Source organism: Chlorocebus sabaeus, chromosome 26 (genome assembly GCF_047675955.1).
Source record: "Chlorocebus sabaeus isolate Y175 chromosome 26, mChlSab1.0.hap1, whole genome shotgun sequence".
NCBI lineage: Eukaryota > Metazoa > Chordata > Mammalia > Primates > Cercopithecidae > Chlorocebus > Chlorocebus sabaeus.
The window spans coordinates 9,312,253-9,334,239 of NC_132929.1; the positions used below are offsets into that span (position 1 = coordinate 9,312,253).

Here is a 21,987-nt window from a genome sequence, read left to right on the forward strand (position 1 = left end):
TGCCAATGACGGTAACCAAGGTCACTTGTGGCAGGGACAGGACTGCCATCCTGATAAAGCCTCCTAGTCTTGAGGTCTGGACATCCTTCGTGAACAGACCCACACAATCTTCTATGTAGCATATCACACCTTTCCTGGACTGTTATTCCAGAATTAGTATCAAACAATGAAAAGAGTTAGTAGAATTTGTAGTTAGACCCAAGTTCAAATCCAAACATGTTGCCTACAAGCTCATCACGGGACTATTTCTTAAATTCTCTATGCCTCTTTTTTTCCCATCTGTAAAATGCAACCAAAAGCACCACCTCCCCTAATTACTTACTCATTCAGGAAATATTGAATGCATGCCTCCTGTGTGCCGGGCACTGACGTGGGCATGGCAGAGGATACAACATACTCATGGAGCTTATATTCTAGGGGGAGAGAGAATAAATTCATATTAAAAATAGTAAATACCACATGAGATAATAAAGCAGAAAATGTGACAGAGTAAGGGTGATTGTTCTTTCCGAAGGGTTGACCAGAGGAGACTTCTCTCATGAGATGATTGAGCACAGAACTGAATGAAGGGTGGAAATTAACCATGAGAATATTGGAAGAGCATTTCAGGCAGAGGGAAACACATGTGCAAGGCTTTGTGGTGGGAGCATGCTTTCTGAAAAACAGAGGAAAACCAGTATGATTGGAGCAGAGGATGTGATGGAGAGCATGCTGCTGGTAGGTGAAGTTAGAGAGGTATGAGGGAACCAGGTTGTACAGGGCAGTGATTTGCAAACTATAGCCAACAGGCCAAATCCAGACTATGGCCTGTTTAGGTACAACCCTTTAGGTAAAGGAGGTTTTTAAAGTTTTAGAAAAATGTTTTTTAAAAGTTTTTTAAAGGGCAAATTCTTTAAAAAATAAAATAAGGCCAGGCATGGTGGCTCACTCCTGTAATCCCAGCACTTTGGGAGGCCGAGGTGGGTGGATCACCTGAGGTCAGGAGTTCGAGACCAGCCTGGCCAACATGGGAAAACTCCATCTCTACCAAAAATACAAAAATTAGCTGGATGTGGTGGTGCACACCTGTAATCTCAGCTACTCAGGAGGGAGGCTGAGGCAGGAGAATTGCTTGAACCTGGGAGGCAGAGGTTGCAGTGAGCCGAGATTGCACCACTGCACACCAGCCTGGGCAACAGAATGACACAGCTCTGTCTCAAAAAAAAAAAAAAAAAAAAAAGGACATTATCATATTTGGCCCACAAAGCCTAAAGTATCTGCTATCTGCCCTTTTACAGAAAAAAAATTGCCTGATGCACGGCCTTAGAGACCACGGTGAGGACTTTGTACTTGTATTTTAAGTATGGTAGGTAGCCCTTGGGGGTTTTTGAGCAAGAAAGTAACATGAAGTGGTTAACAGTTTTTAAAGGAGATCTCTGGCTGCCATGTTAGCTCAGACTGAAAGGAGGAAGGGCAGAGCAGGGAGCACAGTTGGAAGGTCAGTCATTAGCACAACCCTGATGAGACCTGGTGGCAATAGAATGGACTAGACTGGCAGGCACGAGGTGCTGAGTAGTGGGATACAGAGTATATTTTGGAGGTGGCACCAAAGGATGCAGCAAAGGATGCTGTGAACTAACTGGGGGATATGAGAAGAAGGAAGGAGGGAAGGATGGCACCAAGATTTCTGGTCTACTCACCTCTCGTAATGCTGTCATGGAAATGGAATGAGACAATGATTTTTTTTTTTCTACCTCTGTGGCTTGATCCTTCCATTTCTTCCACCATTTTGCAGTCAGGGTTTCCTTTCTACGGTACAACTTTGATTGTGACACTGTCCTTTCAAAAATCTACTCCAGTATCCTGTTAGCTGTGGAACAAATTTCCTCCATTGAGCCAGTCAGTCTGAGCCCTCCGTAATCTGGCCACCCCTCACCTACATCCTGTGTCATGTCCTGTCACTCCTGTTCATCCATCCCACCACAAACCAGCAAGTGGTCTGCGAGTCCCCATATGTGCTTTATTCTTTCTGCTTCTGGGCCTTTGCCCACATGTGCTCCTCTCTCTTACTATGGAGGTGTGTCAACAGTCCTACTAGAATCTTGTGGTCTACTTTTACAATAAGGTCATTACATGATACCTCTTTATCCTCCTAGTCTATTTCAATATTCTTTGCCTTCACCTATTTTAATAGTTATTTCCATTTGTAGCATGATTTTTATACACAAATCTTATCCCCCATCATCAAACTTCAGAAAAGGAGACGATACAGCACATAGTTAAGTGCCCTCACCTTTGTTAAATCCTGACTGTGAACTTGGAACCTGTATGACTTTGAGCAAGTTACTCAATCTCTGTAAGCCTCAGTAGTGTGTGCCCAATGGTAGTAATCACCATGATGATCATTATCAAAAGCTCTGTAGGAAAACCACTTCTGCAGTTCTAGCACTTGAGGCTGGCTTGTTCCCTGAAAGCAATGGTTCTCAAAACATGACCCCCTCGCCCCGCCCAGCTTTTGGGGATCAGTGACTCTTAATTCTTCTTACGATTACAGAGTTGGTAGGGACAAAGATGAGTTGGAAGAAGGTAGGAAGTATAAGCTGGTCAGTGGATCTGTTGGAGATATAGGACTGTTTGGGGAGGACACACCCATAGTGTAAGCCATCAGGAGCCGTCAATTAACTTGTAATAATACAAGTGGATAAGATCAATTTTTGTTAGATTGACAAGACGTGAAAATTATTTGGTATGTCTAATTTTAACATAAGCTGTTGACACATTTGTAAATAGAGAAACTAAAGTTAGTGCAAATGATTTCAAGAAATTTTAAAATGTTGTGAAGAGCATTATAATTCCACGCAGTATTAAAACCTGGAGAACACTTAAGTAATCTCTGTAGCTGTGGGAAAAAGCGCAGCCGCATTTATATTTAGTTACCGGCTTTTTTGGAACATGATACCACGTTTATCTTTTTTCTCTTCTTTAGGTTCATTATGTGACATGAAAAGCCATCTCTTTGACAGAGTGATTCTGTTAATCCAAATAGAGTTGAAATAAAATTACTCCAGGCCTTGTCCTCCACACTACCTGATTCCCCTTCCTCCATGTTGCTCACTGGTGTGGTTGCAGGTGGACCTGGGAGAGGGGCAGAGCCTCAAACCAGTCCTTGGGCTGCTGGTCTGTAGCTCTGAATAAAATGGACTGCATAAGAGATGTCCTTGAAGAAAAATGCTAGAATTATCTTCATAATTAATTTTTATCTCAAGCTTTGGATTCTCTTTCTGTGCCTGTTTGGGGAGGGGAGGGCCTATGCTCAAATATTTTCTCCTAGAAGGGGCGTGTGATCAAAAACTTTATTGTTGGTTAGCATGATGATACTTAGGTGAGAAGTTGGAAATGTTGATGCCAAAAAATCCTAGAATTTTCTGTAGATTTCCATTTTCCATGCGACCTACTCATCTCTAACTATAATAAATTGCAGTTTTGTCTCCTATCATGTACTGTTCAGTTCAGCATGGTGACGTGTGAATCAGATTCAGGGAAAGAATAAGAAACAGACACCATTGGCTTTATGTCGGGCCATCTCTCCCTCTCATGCCTCCCTCTCCCACTGTTTGGGCAGTCACTGAGCAAATAGCCAAAGTGGAGCTGCCCGGTGAGGCAGAGAAGATACCTAGATGGTCTCTCAACTGAAGGATCTATTTCTGCATAACTGGTTACCTTTTTAAAGTCCTGGATTTCAGAGCCATCTCGCGTTGGTGAGATCTGTGTAAGAAGGACCCATTTAAGGGAGTGGGCAGAAGGCCTAAGTGCCTCGAAGGGAAAAGACTGCATGGCACAGAATGTGACCATGTGCCTGCCTGCCACGCTGCCTTTGTGTTGTTAGGCTATGGCTACATCACATTTGTTTCTCTCTCTCACTCTGAACGCTTCTGAGAAGTTTCAAAGGAAGGTAAGCAGTACCTGTGTCATTTACATGCTTCTCTGGTAGAACAGCTCTTGAGTTTCTGCTGATCCTGGGCAGAGGCCATTTCTGGGAATAGATTTGTCCCCACACACCCTCTCCCAAGGATGTTGCATGGCTGTGGTCACATGTCTCTTTCTGCCCGTAGACCGGCCACTTGCTTCTGGAATGAATTCCTTAGGAGCTTTGCAATGGGTCTTTTTCTGGTAGTCTGTCTCTCAGAATTGTTGTGCTGCTTGGCTTCCAGAGAAGCCACAACTGCCCTGTGCTGACCTTATTCTTCCTCATTCCCACAGGCAGCACAAGGAGGTGGCCACAGGACCCTGTTATACGGCCATGCAGTTCTCCTGAGGCACTCTTTCAGCGGAATGGTAAGCAGCTCTGGTGTCCACTCTCATCATTCAAGGAGGAGGGAAAACTGAAAAGGGGAGAAGTACAAGAAGCCAGCAATAACAGCCTAACAGCAGGAACAATTGGAACATAACTAATTTTAGCACATTATCCTCTTGACGTTTCCTTCATATGACCTACCTCAATTTGCAATAATTGCAATTATGTTTTTTGTTTCATCAGTGTCTGATACCCCACCTCCAACTCCATGAGGTAGAGGGCCAGGTATCTTTTTTATTTTGCTAAACCTATAACCCCACCAAACACAGTGTTTTGATATACTAGATGCTCAATAAATATTTGTTGAATTGACGAGTGATCAAATGGCTTATGGAGTAACAGATCTCTTTAGTATACAAGGATAACCAGTGTAGAAGAAAAACCAATAAAATGGAAATTTTGTGACAGTTCTCCTCCTTTACCTATCTAAGAGAAATAGAATGATACTCACTGTTTTCAGTCCTGGGAGAACTTGCAGGTGTTATGCTAATTCAGAGACAGGAGGAAGACAAGAGGCAAGGTAGTCACAGAAAGCTTGCATGGGTATTACTAATCAGAGATCTAGAGCCAGAATTGACAGAAGGATGATGCCTCAATGTAACTTGAAAAAATTGCTACATTTTAAATGAATATAAGTTATTTATAATTTACAAAATTATAATTTTACAATATTTTAAAATACAGATATTATAGTTTTTGCAGGAAGTATTAAGGAGAATATTATTACTCAATCAAGTATAATATATGCCACACCAATAGTGTATCATCCTCACTTTCTTTCAGTATAAGGAAGCCTTGTCATTTTCCTTTAGCCCTAGTGGAAAACTGATACATTAATTCAAGAGTATTTCCACACATTTACACCAGCAGCATGATGCAAAGTTCATCTCAAGGCTTGAACTATCAAACTGACAACAGGAGCAACAGCTGCCTCTTAAATAATTCATTCGCTGCAGCATTTTTTTTTTTTTTTTTTTTTTCTGAGCACTGGTGAGAAGCTGACCTTTTCAGCCTGAACATTCGTCTGCTGTAGTCCTTCATGGCAAAAGACGAAAAACAAAAATGGCCAAACGGAAGTGTATCCAAGTAGGAGATGGAGACGTTATTGAGAGTAGGGAAACTTTTGAACCCTGATAATATCTGAAATTGACGGGTGATACTATCTTTCAGCATCTGATATTTATCTATAGGGTAAATAAAACTCCAGCATTTTTCTTTATTTGAATGTAATAAACAGAACTTCAAAAGCATACTTCTATGGCTTCACAAACAGGCTAATATCCTGGTAGTGACACAAAGACTTGCATTATTTATCATTAAGTTTACCTCTCCTAAAAAAAATTTCTACTCACAGTGAACATATACTCTCTACTGGCGAGCTCCTTTTAAGCACAGCTCTGGGACTAAAGCCTGTAGGATACGACTTTGTACATTGCAATGATTTTCCATCTTCCTCTTGCAGAGAACTAGAACTGTGGTTCAGAAAGCACATCCCAAGAGCTTACCTGCCTCTCAGTCTAATTCTAAGATGAGCTTCTGTGCCCGTCAGTGAAAGAGGCCATGGGATTCTTTATTAAGTTAGTTTAACGATTATTTTTAAGTTTTACCTGCCCATGTATCTTTATAGTAAGAAAAAAAAAGCATTATTTTGAGAAGCTTTAAAGCTCCTAGAAAATTTGAAAAACCAAAAATAGAAGTGGGAGAGTCATTCATGGCCCCCGACACTATCCAAAATCAACTTCTGTTTCATTTTTGTGTAATTCCTTTTAGTCTGATTGCTACACATTTAAATTTTTTGAGTACATGTTAACTCATAAATGTACTATTTTATATATTACTTTTTAGCTCAATGTACTGTAAACAATGTTCCAGGCTATTAAACACTCTTGATAAATACTCTTAATAATGTAATATTATATAAAATAGAAGTATCAAAGGTTATCTAGCTTATTATTGTTGATCATTTATGTTCCATTTGTATTGTTCCTAATTTAAAAGTTTCTCAACATCTTTAATATTTCTAACTCATTTCTGTAACATATAGTTCTATACATTAAACCACTGAGTCATCAGATAAGAGCATCTTTGAGGTTTTATGTGTATCATAAAAGTATTTTCAGCTGGGCATAAGGTGGTTCACACGTGTAATCTCAACACTTTCGGAGGCCAAGGCAGGAGGATCACTTGAAGCCAGGAGTTCAAGACCAGCCTGGGAAACATAGCTAGACCACATCTCCACAAAATTTATTTTAAATAGCTGGGCATGGTGGCACACACCTGTAGTCCTGGCTACTTGGGAGGCTGAAGTAGGAAGATTGCTTGAGCCCAGGAGTTCGAGGCTGCGGTGAGCTAGGATTGTGCCACTGCACTCTAGCCTGGGCAACAGAATGAGACCCTGACTCTAAAAGTAATAAGAAGAATAATTTAAAATGAAAGTATTGTATTAAGGCATGTACCAATTAACTTACCAATGAGCAAGATAAATAGAGCTCTCTTCACAGTAGCTCATTGCTGAACTTAACTGGAAGCTAACTTGTGGTAAGATACCAAGACCCAATGGAAGAATGTGACTTCACTAGTATTCGCTCTTCTTTCACAGTATCTAACATGCTTGACTACATCAAGATCCCAGACAGACAAACTTGCCTTTGATGTAGGTCTACGGGAACATGCCACAGGTGAGTCAGCATTCCCAGGTTTATTGAGTTCAGTGGGGGTCTTGGGCTAAGGGCTTTTGAGAAGGACCCTGCATGTGTTCCTCATTTGGGATTCCAAACCAACCTGGTTAAGAAATAGGTCTAATAAAATTGCAGAATAATGGACTAGAGAAAGGATGTGTAATGGAAACACAGAAACTAGGAATGAAGGAGAACGTAACATTTTACCACAGTCAGCCAGAATCTCAAAGAAAAACAATTCTTTAACATTGTTAGATACTGAAAGTAAGTGAACAAGTCGTTCTTGATAAGAACCAATGATACTAAATGACTGCCAAAAAATAAAGGTAGCATAATAAAGGCTTAAATAATGAAATATAGTATCCAGATCAAAGGAGTAGTCCTATTTTGTTCTGCAGTGAACAGGCTATGTCTAAAGTAGTGTTTTCCAAATGTTAGTTGTTGACATCTATAATTATGATTTTGCCATTCCACTGTATCCTTTTTAATATCATTTACTTTATGATTTTATTTAAATTTAATTACTTTTGTACTTAAAATTTTACAGACAAAACTTACTGCCATAAGTATAAACTGTTTTTGCTTGCCATAAAAGTAAAATAATGAAAACCATGTTATTAAGTAATTGAAGAAATGTTGACAAATATAATAACGTGTTAATGATACACTAGTTCTAAATGTAAAACTTCATTTGAAAGCATCAGAAGGCTTAAAAGGGTAGTAAAAATGAAAACAAATTTCTCACTATATTTGTCAATGTCATTTAATTGCCTCTCACCAATGATACACATCATATACTTTGGGAACCACTGGATTTTTTTTTTTTAGTATAGTCAAAAATACTGACGGTCAAGAGGTGAGTACTGAAGATGCTGACCAGGATGACACAGGTTCTCACTGGAAACCAGAAATAAAGAACAGAGGACTAAGATAACAATCTACAGATATTCAAAGTTATAGTATCAAACAAGATGCTGACTTGCTGGGGTTCTTCCAAAGGCCAACAGAGCAGTGGGTAGGAGTTGAAAGCAGGCACATTTCACGTCAATTGTGAAAACTACTTTGGAACATCTGCAATTAATGAGCGGAAGAACAGCTGGCCTTGGGATATAGGGTGCACCCTGTGGCTAAAAATATTCATTAACAATCTGACCATCTGTCAAGGGCATTACGTATGGAATTTCTGCTCCATTTAGAGGTTGGACTAGGTACCAAACAGGATTCTTTGTTGCAAACGAGAGAACTTGATTCAGGTTAACTCAGTAAGAATACGAACTTACTGGAAGGATGTTGGGTAGAGCCTGCACTAAATCTGGAGCCTCAGGCTTGAAAATTGGTTAGGAACAGAGACCAAGGAAGAGAAAACAGGTTAGAACACACTACAGGAAAAGTCTAATTTGAATACAGTCTGTAATATGACATTCTCCCTTAAATAGGAAGAGGGCTCCAATGTTGAGTAGCCAAAGAAAGACAAAAGTCTATGTTATTATTCTAAAGCTAGGTCAGTTCATAATGGAAGGATCCAGGTTGTCTACTTTTATAGAACTAGAAAAAAAATCCAGCATCCAAACCTTGTGTACCTGCTGTTTCCGCGTCTTGCACAATGGTGTCCTAAGAGTGCCTGAGGGAACCTCTTTCTCTTTTCCTCCTCTTCCTGTTTTTGTACTAAGCAAAAAAGTGACCCTGCCTTTGCCCATTATGGTTTTTTTTCCCTAAAATAAGATTAGATTTGAATTTGATTTAAAGTTTCTTTGTTTTCAGCCAAAGTGTTAGTCTTAAAATATAATTTCCTCTAAGGTGTTGTCAACCTTGCTGAAAATTACAAAGTGAGTGAAGTGCCACACTCTGAATATACACTTCTTTCTAAATATAGACCAACTGTCAATCCTGAAGAATGTAATCAGAAAAGTCAAATATGGTCACTGTATTTAATCAGTAAAATAACTTTATACTATTTGAGATTGGAAAGAAATTGAGAAAAACCACTTTCTAGTCAAGTGTTCAGACAATTATTTTACTATTAGAGCCTTTAATAAAAATAAAGGGAAACCACAGCAGACAATATTACTCTTTTCAGCAGTTTTTAAAAATTTCTAAAATCAGACTAGGTAAGAATTCTGTTGACAGATGGGGCAAACACAAAGAACTAACCCAAGTTCCGGCTAGCTGATGAGAAGCTGGCCTGTGGCAGAAGACGGGGAGAATAGGCTTGACTAGGTCTTCATGAAAACCTAGAGCCTAAAATAACTTACATTTGTTTTGCCTCTCTCACCCAAATTCATGTGCTATTCTCCTTGAAGAAAGCTAGCTGGGGTTTGTGAGAGTCAAGGAGGATGCACCTCCAACTCAGATGAGGTTCACCATCACCTGGAGATTCTCCTCACTGCAGGAGGAGGTTCACACGGAATCCCACAGAACGGTACCCTGTTCCTGTCTGGCTAGTTCTTTGAATGCACTTCTGGCTCAGAAACCCCTTCAGCGTTGTAAACAAGGAAACTGCCCAGTAGTGGAATTGAAACTATAGGAGAATATGAGGAGAAAGTTTGGGGGCAGTTTCTTGAACAATTCTGGCATTTTCCCCCAACACATTGAATTGTACATTCTCACACTTAACACAGAATTGATGATCATTTTATCCTTGATTTTGGGTAAAATTACTTAAATGTATTCTGGTCTCGTTTTAAAGTTGTTTAATTGCTTTGTTTTTAGGATTTAGGCATAGCTTTAGAATTTAGACTTAGGAGGAAATACATGTTTAACACATACCCACACTAAAAGTGTTATTTTGTATTTTAGGGCCGTGGACTGGCCCATCCCGTTGCTTCAGGGCCAGCTCCATCCCTGGTTCCAGAACGTGGGAGAGGGCAGGGAAACAAAATACTCTTTCTGTGTGTTCCTCTTCAGGACCCCCTTCATCCTGGATACCCTTTGGTGGTCCTCAGAGAACATTAAGGATGCATACAGCGTTTTCCCCTTCAAATGTAGAGCTCAACCTCTTTGTCATGTCATGTTTAGTTTAATTGAAGTAATACTCACACATAGATTAAAGAGAGAAATAGTGCTCCTGAGCTTATTGTAAACACCAGTCTCCTGCCCTCCCTCCTCTGGATGCCTGCCTCTCTGGGGCATCTACTTTCAGCTCTTTTAGTATTGTTTACCACTTGTTTGTAATATACATATTAATACAGTGCTTTTTAAAATTATTTCTAGATTATGCATTAACTATTGCCGTCCTGATACTAATTTTGCTTTTATTTCACTCTTCCCTGTCTTTTCTTCCACTCTTCCGTGTCTTGTCTTCCCATCCTTCCAATAGATTTTCATCTATTTTATTTAATTGCCAAATGAATATTAACTACTTCCACGGCTATAACTGTAACTTTTATTTGCAAATGAACCACATAATATATTCTGACCAGGTAATTTATTGTATTACTTTGGGGTTTTCCAATAGTTAATAACTGCCTCATTTGTTTGCTGAATTTTTTGTGACCCAATCATTTATTCATTTTCAAACTTCCGTATAGAACTGAAAATCTCTGGCTAGATTCGATCACATGATCTGTTCTCTGTTTCGTCTTCTTAGAAACGTCAGCCATCATCTAGGGAATTTCTGTTGCCTTGCCCTAGATTCCATGTTTATTAGATCTTATAGGATTGGTTGGTGTGTGTTTGTTCGTTTGTTTGCTTGCTTGCCTTCTTGGTTTACCACCTCACTTTGGTGGAGCACATTGTCTAGTCACTTTTACAGAAAAGATGCATGTGGATTAAATTTTTGTCTGAAAATTTCCTAATTACAGCTTCACAAGTCGTGCACACTTTACTGTGATTCTATCTTGGAAATAATTTTTTTCCTCAGCTTCCTGAAGGCTTTCTACTAGCCAATGGTCTGACTGTTGAGAAGTCTACATTCTGATTTCTTATCCTTTGTGTGTGACTTGTTTTTATTTTCTGAAAGCAGCTAAGAGCGTCTCTTTCGCCCAGGTGTCTGAAATTCCACAGCGATGTGTCTTGGCGTGGCCTCTTTCTGTTCTGACATCTCACAGGAATGCACCTTCGGGTGGTTTCTAATCTCTACTGTGTTAGGGACTCTGTAGGTTCTTTCAATCTGGAAAAACTCATTTTTCAGCTTTGAAAAAACTTTAATAATATTTCTTTGTTAATTTCCTCTCTCTGTCTTTTTCAGTTCTTGTTCTCTGGAATTCCTCTAGGTTGGTTTTTTGATACTTCTAATCTGTTTTTTGTCTGTCTTCCTTCTGGAATAATTTTTCGGCTTTATCTTACAACCACCTTTTTTTTTTTTTCCGGAATGAATGAACATTTTTCTTTTCCTTGGAAGGGATCCTTCATAGATACTAATATAACTGTTTCATGAGTGTTAACTTCTTATCTCTGAGATTATTAATTATAAGATTTTATAAGTTTTCTTTTCTCTGTAATCTTCGTTTTTTCTGAGTCCCTTTCTTCTCTTTTTGCTTCATTTTTGTAATTCCTGTTAGAGACCTTCCTCAGTTGTCAGGTGGTCCTTGGTCTTCATTCGTGTTCTGATCAAGGCAGTAAAAGCTGGCTAGAAGCTGACTGGGGCTTGTCATCTGTTAAGCCTCACTTTTAGGTCATTTGGCAGAGACCTGAGCATTTCACTGGTGACCTCAAACCACAGTATGTTTTATCTTAGCTAGTTTGGCTTCCCTAAAGAGTGATCCTCATATTTGGGTGGAGGGTGGGAGGGAAAGGAGCTGGAGTTTTACTAATCAGGGTATAAAGTTTGAATTCTGTTTTCAGCAAGACTCTACTTCTTTGTTTGACAATGTCTGGTATTTCCAAAACCAGACCCTTGCTAGTTTGCTTTTCCATGGATTAAACTTCTAATCTTCTATAGTGTGGAGGAGGACAGGTCTTCTGGCTGTGCAGGGCAGGGAAAGGAATCAGGGATTTGAATGTCCTTTTAAAGCTTTCCACGAGTCCTGTTTTCAACCCATTTTCTGCCTTTGCTGGTAGCTGCTACTTCCAATTCCGGGGACGTTCTTGAGATTCTGCAGCAGGAATTGGCTTTTCATTGATGGTTTCTTCTTCTCCATTTTCTTACTCAGAGACCTGGGTTTTAATTTTTTATTGGCTAAAAGCATCCACCTGCTTTCCTTTTTCCAAAATATCAGTTTATCCTCTTTGCTATCAATTGCTCACTTATTGTCTGAGTCCTTGCAGATGTAAGCCTTTTTTAAAAATTCCCTTAGGAAAGGGGGAGACAACGATGAAAGTGTATAAGGGTTCAGTAGACCAATGAAATCGATTCTTTTTATTTATTTATTTGTTTATTTGTTCTTGGTGCTCTTGATTGGAGTCGATTCTTAAAACAGAAATTTGAAAGACTATAAAAAGCATTTTTCCTATTTGCAATAAAAATACTCGAAGGCCACTACAGTTTCTGGCCTCCAATACTGTTTTCCAAACAGTACTTTTCTGTCTCTAGGGAAAATGAAAATGACAGACATAGTCAAGAGCAGATGGGGGGCTGTCTGGAACGGTTAGAGACCAATAGAAGTTGAGGTCTGGAGTATATACTTGTTGTGTGCATGTGTAGGGTTGTCCTAGGAGGAAGGAGAACAAGGGGCAAAATTAGGGACACTAGCTTCTGTGAAGCAATGACTAACTTGCAGAGCCTTCATTTAGGAGAAGCCTGTTGGTGGACTATACATCCTGCTTCCAAACAGAGGTCCGAAGGAGAGAAAGTTAGAATTGGCGATGACCTCATCCTCGTCAGCGTGTCCTCTGAAAGATACCTTGTAAGTACCTCATAATACAAGAGTCTTTTGTTTTCAGAAACTTTTCCTGTAGGAATAGATGTCCATGAAGAACTGAGCCACAGCAGGTTGGATAGAATAAGATGCTCTTACCCATACAGAGTTGACCCTTAAAGAATGTAGGGGTTAGGGATGCTGACCCCCTGCACAATAAAAAATTAGTGTAGTTTTTGGCTCCTAAAAACTTAACTTTTCATAGGAAATAGCCTACTTTTGATTGGAAATAGCCTAGTTTTGATAGAAAATAGCCTACTTTTGATGGGAAACCTTACTGATAATGTAAATAGCCTGCTAAAGCATATTTTATGTGACATACGTATTATGTATTGCATTCTTACAATAAAGTAAGAAAATGTTAAGGAAATCATAGGGAAGAGAAAGTATATATACTATTTATTAGGCAGAAGTGGATCATCCTAAAGATCTTCATCCTTGTCACCTTCACATTGAATAGGAGGAAGAGAAGGAAAAGGAGGGGTTGATCTTGCTGTCTCAGGCGGTAGAGGCGGAAGAAAATCCATGTATAAGTGGACCCGTGTAATTCAAACCCTTGTTGTTCAATAGTTAACTGTACTTGAGGGATGATTAAATGCCCTCCCCTGCCACATGATCATGGTGCCTGGAACTAATCTGTTATTCTTTTAGATTATGGTGCTGTGTCCAGCAGACAATTAAAATGCTCCAAGCACTATTTGCACATTAACTCCCATTGTTCTGAATTTATTACTTTGTTTAGCTCTTGTTTAGGGAAGAACAAGAAAGGTTGGAATCCAGGAAAATAAGTTTATGTTGGAGAAAGAAAGAAATGTACAGTGTTTCAGGACATGGGGTATCGCAGAGAGGGGAAGATGCTGGTGAGATTTTGCGGCTGGGGATGGGTCATAGAAAAGCACCTTTTGTATCAGGCACTTGGCTGGGGGTGGGGATGCCTGAAGATGAGAGAAACGTCAGAGAAGCTTCTCACAGAGCCAACTGAAGTGAAATCTGTGGGCAGATTTTACTTTGCCTAGGCCAAATGTTGGGTAATTTTTCCCATTTGCGAGTTATCTTATCCTACAAAGAATGGACATTTTATGAGTTGGTGTTGAATCAGCTCCAGCTGAGGGGATGAAGTCAACACATGTCTGCCATCTCTGTAGCTGAATAATTCCTCACCCCAGAATAAAGTGTCCCACTTTGAAGCTGCTTCTAGATCAGGTGGAGAAATCTCCCACAGGCTGTATAGGAAGAGCCAGATGACAGTCAGGCTGTTTAATTTAATCCTTGAGGTTCTAGGTGAGCTGTTTCTGTCAGTACTGGACTGGTGATTTAAAAGATGTCTCGTTTCTGTTTCTGCCGCAGCATCTCTCAGTATCAAATGGTAACATACAAGTGGATGCCTCCTTTATGCAGACACTCTGGAATGTACATCCTACGTGCTCAGGAAGTAGCATCGAAGAAGGTGTGCTTCTTTATATGCATTTAGCCCTGAGCCTGCCTGTCTCTCTTGTGCTGTATACACTGATGGTTTCTGCTACTTCCCAGATCTCACCTGAATGTCTCGGTACACAGGTAGCCTGATTGTAGCTCACTTGAGTTTCTTTCTCTGAATTCAGTACAGATCATTTTCTATCCTAACTTCCGGTTACGTGAGCATCCCTGAACTTATTTTTTTAATCCCTTGGAGCCCACTATTATTTTAGCACTGCATGTATTCAGGACTTGGATATGCACCTTTGCTCTCTCTCTGAGTTTCCACATTTTTATTTTTGCTTAGTAGTTGTAAGTATAAAGACCTCAGCACCTTCAGTTTTAGAAGAGATTATTTGCCAAGAAGGTGACATTGTTTATATTTCTCCCTATGTGTCTCTCCATGCAGGTGGAGCACTTACTCTTATCATAAAAGTGTTTGGTCATTTGTTTTTACTTGTATTTATGGAAGGCCATTTTAACGTAAGAGGTGAAATTATTTTTCCCTTGGAAATAAAGTCGTCCAACGTTGTTCAACATATTTTATTTCACAGAATCAGGCAAATCAACACACCTTTCAAGTTGTGTAATAAATATACGGGCCTTACCTCACTGATAGGTAATACCACAGCTGAGAAGAATAATCAAATGTCAGTGACCTACGGGCTTTTGTGTTACATTTTGGCACATTATAGCAAGATCAGAATTTTTAAAAATACTCATCATAGGCTTTAGCCCTATTAAAGTCTAGTACTTTCAAACTGGGAATGTCCTTCTATGCTGTGATGTTTGAAAAAAGAGGGAAAACAGAGTTGTCAAGGTGATACCCCAGTTTTGGAATGCATGATAGTTAAACTGAATACTCAGGAAAACACAAATTCTTAACTCTTTTGGCAACAAGTGGAAGGCTTTAAAAGGTAGGATGTGTTTAGCCCTCTTCCTTTGTGCCAAAATTAACCCACCCTCCTAAGTATATTGTCAGTCAATCCCTTTCTACTAAGAATCAAGAAGCTCTGGGTTTAAGTCTTTCCCAAGACAGTTTTGACTCAATCCTCTCCATGTTAAATGTTTTATTTTCACCGTAGGAATAAAATTATTTCCTGGTCCCAACAGAGGGCTTGTGGAGATTAATTAAGGCATGTTTACAAATCATGTCAAAAGGTCCTTATAGAAATGTTGAGTGCCCTTGTAATATAGTCGGGATAACTCATCACTTGAGTCATCTGGCTCTGTAGAAAAATGTCCTTCCAGCATCCACTGGTGAGAAACCCACTTCAGCCCTTAAGAACGTAAGTGATCTTCATCATGATGCTGCTTTCCTGACTATGGCCCTGATAGATTGCAATTAAGAAAAGTCGTGACGCACCAGCACTTGGCAGTGTTCTCTGTGTGAGTAGGATATTGATTGAAGGAGCCCAAGAACTGTAAAGGATAAACTCCAAATAGGGCATGGCCTCTCCATCATGAGATGAACAAGAGCTTAATCAAGAGCTTCGTCATGGAGGGCTTTAATTTTCTAAATAAGTTAGCTATTAAGAATCCCCCTATAATATATCATGAATCATTTTTAATGCAAAGAAGGTTATAACTCAGAATATCAGTACAAAAAGATACAGGAAAATTGGAAGGAGACTTCTGAATATTTGAGGGAATTTTAGAAAAACTTACCTTGTCTAGGTGAGAAAACTGAACTCATATCAGACTGTCACTATACAAAATTCACTAATAATACCCTTTTCTCCTCTGGCATGATTGCTCATTCTTAGTGTTTTAATCCAGCACCCAAAATAGTTTAAGACAGCCCCTAAAGTGATCTAATTATGTGATATTTTTTCCTTTAAAAATTCTGACACAGACATTGGGTATATTAAGTTCATATGTTTCCTGAGAACAGACTAGCCTGGAGAATTTTTTAATTCAGAGGAATAACAAATCCCATTTCTTGGTGCTAGGTAAAGCTCGGACTGGAGCCCCTCTCCTGCTACTATGTTCTTTGAATTAAGGCTCAGCATTTATTTTGAAGACAAATGGATCATCGTGTCCTTGAAGTTCATTGTTTCCTTTCCATCTCTGAACTCCATGACTATTGAGATTCCTTTCTTATTCTGAAGGCTAAGTATTTGTTGATAAAAACATCTACACTTGTTCACTCAGGGATGTTATCGAGAGTAATTCTGTTTTCCCTTTGTGCTGTAGGAGTAGCAACCAGATTTGATCTGTTTGTTAAATGTATTTGAATGTTGCCTTCTCCTAAAGGGTCTTAAGAATGGTCTGCTACCCCCTTCTCAGCACCTTTCTTTCCCATGATTTGGACTTTTTTGCAAAGTATATACAGTGAGATTGTGGATATTTATCCAGAAATTTGGTATTGGGTATATTTACATCCTAAGTAACTGGAAACTCCTAACATTAGCAACTTAATTTTCCTTTTGATTTTTAATGATATCAGTTGGCACACTATTTTCACCTTACCTTTTGATGTTGAACTGGCTTACCTCTGAAGCCCTATTTCACTTTGAACATTAGAATTGTTTTGACTTTCCTGTCTTTTCTGCCTGAGGCCTGCATTCATGGAATATGTAGTTATCAAAATGTGTCTCTCTCGGTATTTTCTGTAACTGGCCCAGACCTGTGTGAATTTACCCTTTTTAAATATGCCATTCTCTAATGAGGAGTTTAATGAAAACTTGCCATCATTCACAGTAGAATATAATTCTCTTCCAGGATACCTACTTGGTGGGCACGTAGTGCGTCTTTTCCATGGTCATGATGAGTGTCTGACGATACCATCTACAGATCAGAATGATTCCCAGCACAGGTAAGTCAGTAGCTTCATTCTTCCCCTAGCTGTTTCCAGTCTCAAGTGACTCAAACCAAAGAGTTTACATTTGTATTTAGCCACACAGGAACTCTGTACATGTCGGTCAATTGACAAACCTTCCTCCAGCCATGGGTTCCAGTTTGTAAAACAGGAATGGCGGTTCCGCTTGCTCACAGGAGGAGCTCTGTACACGTGCTGTACTTAGGCGGTTCTGTAATGCTTCCAGATCCCTTCATTTTCTCTGGCTCTGCACTTAAACAAATTATTCACCAGACTCTTCAAAGACAGATCATCTCTATTCCCATTTCATGTGCTAAGTAAATAAGGTAGACTTCATTGATTTGGTTTTATCACTAAATAGCATTAGAGAAACTGATGTCCAGCTGGAGCTGGATTTAGCAGGGGGTGGTGCCAAGGGTACATTTAGAGGGCGCTGTGCTGAGGACAATGTGTTCTTGTCCTCATACTTGACCCCACCATGAATGCTTTTCAGAATTTCAAAACCATGAGATGGAGGATATGAATCCAAGTCTTAAACGCATACTAAAGAGTTTTTTTTGGTATTCTATCATCAAAGGAACAGAACATAAAAAGCTTGGCCTTGTAACTATAGAAATCTGATATTTTAAAAAAAATCAAACCTCAGATCCAAACTAGATTGAATTTGGGACAGCAGTGAGTCTGATCTGGTGACAATGTTTTCTTTTCTTTTGTGTAATGCCTACAGGATCCTTGTCAACTGCATTTTTTGCTTCATTAGAAACACAGGCTCACAAGTCTTCACATCTTGGAGACTATGTAGGTCAGGTTCCTGCCACAGGTCACACACTGGCTGATTTCAGATGCAAGCGTAGAAGCCAGAGCTGCTGACTCTCCATCAGGGACCATTTCCTGTATTTGATGTATTCAAGGACCACCCCCCCGAAGCAGTGTGCTTGAATTTATTATTATGCACCTTAGAAAGCACCCATTGGCAATGTGTATCCCTTATAGTTCTTAGTCTCTTCCTACTTGCTGTCTACTCTGAGTACCCCTTCATAGGAACCGGATGTGACCCAGAAGGATGCCTAGGACACATAAAGCACAGACCTATGTAAAGCGCCTTGCTAAATTCACTTGCTGCCTCCCTGGCACTGGGCCAGCAGTTGACAGTTACCTCTGATAGGGAAGTTAGGTCCACCTGATTTTCCTTAGAAGTAAGGATTCTCTACCCTGTCATGTGATCCTGTTCACTTGTGGTTTGCCTTTTATTCAACATTGAAACTATACAATAGCCCATTTACTGTCTCTTTGATATCATATTCTGCTGCCTCAAGGGGAAGGCTTGCAGGTGGATGAATAAGTGAGATTTTTGTGAGGTTTGCAGGGTTGTCTGTATCTAAGATGGAATACATCAGAACTTTCCTAGTTCATTCTCTCTATTCCTGTTCTACTTTTAAGGATGGAAATTTGGAAAAAAAATGAAGTATTTACCATGTGCACGCCCCCACCCACATGCACACACCTGTCATCAAAAATTAGAGCCAAATTAGAAACAGCTGGACAGAAACTATGCTACTTAGTCATTTGGTGGGCATTTCGGTCAAGTGATTCAGCAAAATTCTGCTGGGAAGGAAAGGCCCAGCAAGTGTTTGAAAGGATGTGATGGGGAGAGGGAAGTAGCTGGAGAGGAGTTTTCACAATGGGCACACCGGAGCAGACATGCATGCCATCGTTTAAATAAACATGAAGGTGGCCTTTCTTTAGCCCACGATTTCATTGGCTCTAATTTGTGTTTTGGAAAAAAAATTCATCCATAAAAATAAGAAGGCTTATTTTATAAGGAAGCATGAAGGGTTTAAGACCGGGGAAAGTGAGCAGCTGTTCAGCGCAGTGGAACTTGAATCTTTATATCAACTAGTATCAATCAAAACAGGATGCCTTGGTGTTATTTGATGTCTAGGTGAAGCGAGTGATATGCCTTGTCTTAGTCTTCTATTGTCAGGTAAATCCTCAGAACTGGCCAACATGGCCAGGAACGTCAAAATCGGGGGAGCATGATAGAATAGGAAACGGCACACTAAAAGACTCTAGCAGCTACGGAGGCATGCAGGTGTTCCATTGCAATGGTGCTGACTCTCCAGAAGAAATCGTTTTCCGTCCCTATAAATCCTGAGAGCAGCCAAGCTATGTGGAAAGACTCTGACCCAGAGTGGAAACCCAAGACTCCCGATCTAACGTCTTGAGCTCTGATCCTTGGCTTTGCCTCTGGCTTGTCAAACACCCTGGGATAAGTTACTTAACCTATTGAAGCTAAGGCTAAGCTGTCAGCCAAGCTTTCAAAAGCACCTCAGCTTGCCGCCCACTCTACTCCTCTCCTTGGAATTGTTTTAGAGAACAAGAACAAGTTGTTTCAACCTCAGTAACCTTGTGAGATTAAATGGAGCAGGCCGCCCAAATGTCACAGGTAGGAAGAACAAACCTTCACAAATCCTTCAGATGTCAGGGGTAGAGAATCTTCTAGTTACAGCTCCAGCGTTGTTTCACCTGTGACCTGGGTGAGCCACTTCACCCTCTTCTGAAGGGATCTTTGCAGCTTGCACTAGAGGAGGAGAGGCATCAGTGAGAATCTTAGCAAGTGTTCCTAAGTGGCTAGGAGGTTGGTGTGGTATCATTTCTGTTCTAGGCCTTGTACAGACACACCTGTGGTGTAGGAACTCGAAAGCAGTATCGGATTTTCTTTCCTAATATTTACTGGGCATTTCCCGATAACATGTACGTTAGAGAAACATTGAGAAATAGCCTCTATAATCCCACCTTCCAGAGGTAGCCACTGTTGATGTAATGTTTCATTGATTGCTGTCCAATTAATGTGTTTCTTTATGCATGTTTATAAACATTTATAAAAAACACTTTCTAAACATTTTTTAAAAGCCCTTTAAATTTTCACAACCTTGTTATATAAGTACCCTGATTAGATAAGCAAACGGAGACACAGAGAGTTGAAGGGGCTTGCCTGAGGTCACACAGCTACCAGATTCAAACCCAGGTCTAACTTCCAGGCTCATTTTGAATCGACTCATAATTATGATACTTTTCCAGGAAAAAAAAATAAGTATACATTTCTTTTTACCACTATTGATTAACTCTTGTCTCTAAAATCTAAATCCAGATTCCTCTGGGGTTTGATCAATTCAATTGTGATACATACAAATTCTGTCTGGTGGAGGTAGGATTTTAAGTTAGTGAATGTAAATGCAGTTAAATAATCAGTTTTGATTAAAGGTCACAAGATTCTCAAAAAGTGGCTGGATTCAGTATACCAGGTAATCTGGGGACCGCTGTTCTTGAGACATGCTCTTAAACTGTGAATTTTGTACAATGTGGACCAGCCTGCCCCAATCACAGGTTATACAGAATTTATTTAAAATAAAACTTTAAAAACTGAGGCTTTGTTAATCACTGGAAAAAACATCAGGCAAACCCAAGTTGAGACACATTTCACAAAATGCCCAACCAGTACTCCACAAAACTGTCAAAGCCATGAGAAACAAGGCAAGACTGTTTAGAAAGCATAACAGATCAGAAGAAACGGGAGACATGGCAGCTAAACGCAGTGTGGTATATTGGATTATATCCTGGAACTGGAAAAAAAGTTTGCGGGAAAAATTAAGGTGAAATCCAAATAAAGTCTTGAGTTTAGCTAGTAATGACATACTCATGTCGGTTTCTCAGTTTTGACAAACGTACCTTGGTAATGTAAGATTATAACATTGGGAGAAGCTGAGTGAGATCATGCAGGAACTCTCTGGACTATCTTTAGTAACTATTTTATAAACCTAACATTTTTCTAAACTAAAAATTTTATTTCAAAACACATTAAAAGATGATTCGTAACACAGGAAAGGAAGCAAGAGTACAGTAATAAAATCGTGAACACTGTAACAACTTGAGGATAAAGTGCCCTAGAACGATGGAAATGAGTTCACACTGTGTCGAATAGGTGTTTTTAAAGTACAAATACATTTTTAAAGATATAAAACTACATCAAGGAGCTTGACCTGAAGGAACTGGAGCATTCTGTGTCTGCCGTCATGGTGTAACTGGGCTATCGTGACTCCTGATGTAGAAATGGAGATATTCTTTTTCCTGCCTTTTCCTTGTGTACCTGATGATGCATAAATGTCCATGATATGGATATGGTGAGCAGTTCCCTCCCCTCTAGCTGCTTTGACCCTTTCTGAGAGAGTGAGACTGTGAAACCATCCTCCTTATTATGGCTTTGCATTCTGCTGACTCCAAAAGGACTTAGACAAGCTGGGTGCCTGAACAGCCTCTGCAGGGAGCTGTTCTTCACCTGGGTGCTGATCAGTGTCCTGCAAGTAGGAGCTGATCTCCAACTCTGCTCATAGGAGGATATTCTACGAAGCTGGGGGAGCTGGGACTCGAGCCAGGTCTCTGTGGAGAGTGGAACCACTTCGGATAAGGTAATGGAGGGCCTGGGAGTACCCTTTTCAAGATTGCTTTCTTTTTCAATAATAGGCCGTTCTCTTAAATATTTCATTCATCCCATATCACCTGGCAAACTCCTTCAAGTCCTTTGTCTAGAGCTAAGTTCTGATATTTCTGTGACTTTGTTTTTAAAGAACACACACACACAGTTTTGAAAGCCACTGTGTTGACTCTGAGGCTGGCAGGCTCTTCTGCCCTTGTGGTAGCTGACTATAAAAGGAAAGCTGAGACAAGACCACTGAAAGCCATCCAAGTCCTCCCATTTGTTTTCTTAAACAGGTTCTCTGGAACCCAGATAAGTCTTCTCTCTCCTCTTAGTAGCTTTGTTGGCTCCCGTGGACAGGTAGCTTTAAATGGCACACAGACAGGTAGTCACAATGGCATAAGATAAGGAAGATGTAAACGTCACTGGGA

General features: G+C 39.9%; 1 protein-coding gene across 4 annotated transcripts in view; it reads left to right on the top strand.

Moving 5' to 3' along the window:
- RYR3 (ryanodine receptor 3) overlaps positions 1–21,987 on the top strand; it is a 551,601-nt gene that overhangs the window by 214,579 nt on the left and 315,035 nt on the right. For all 4 annotated transcript variants that reach the window (XM_073012013.1, XM_073012015.1, XM_073012014.1 and 1 more), the window contains exons 4-9: positions 4,240–4,314; positions 6,933–7,011; positions 12,682–12,794; positions 14,154–14,253; positions 16,986–17,079; positions 21,474–21,548. In XM_073012013.1, the coding sequence (XP_072868114.1) occupies positions 4,240–4,314; positions 6,933–7,011; positions 12,682–12,794; positions 14,154–14,253; positions 16,986–17,079; positions 21,474–21,548 (536 nt within the window). The remainder of the gene's footprint in view (positions 1–4,239; positions 4,315–6,932; positions 7,012–12,681; positions 12,795–14,153; positions 14,254–16,985; positions 17,080–21,473; positions 21,549–21,987) is intronic.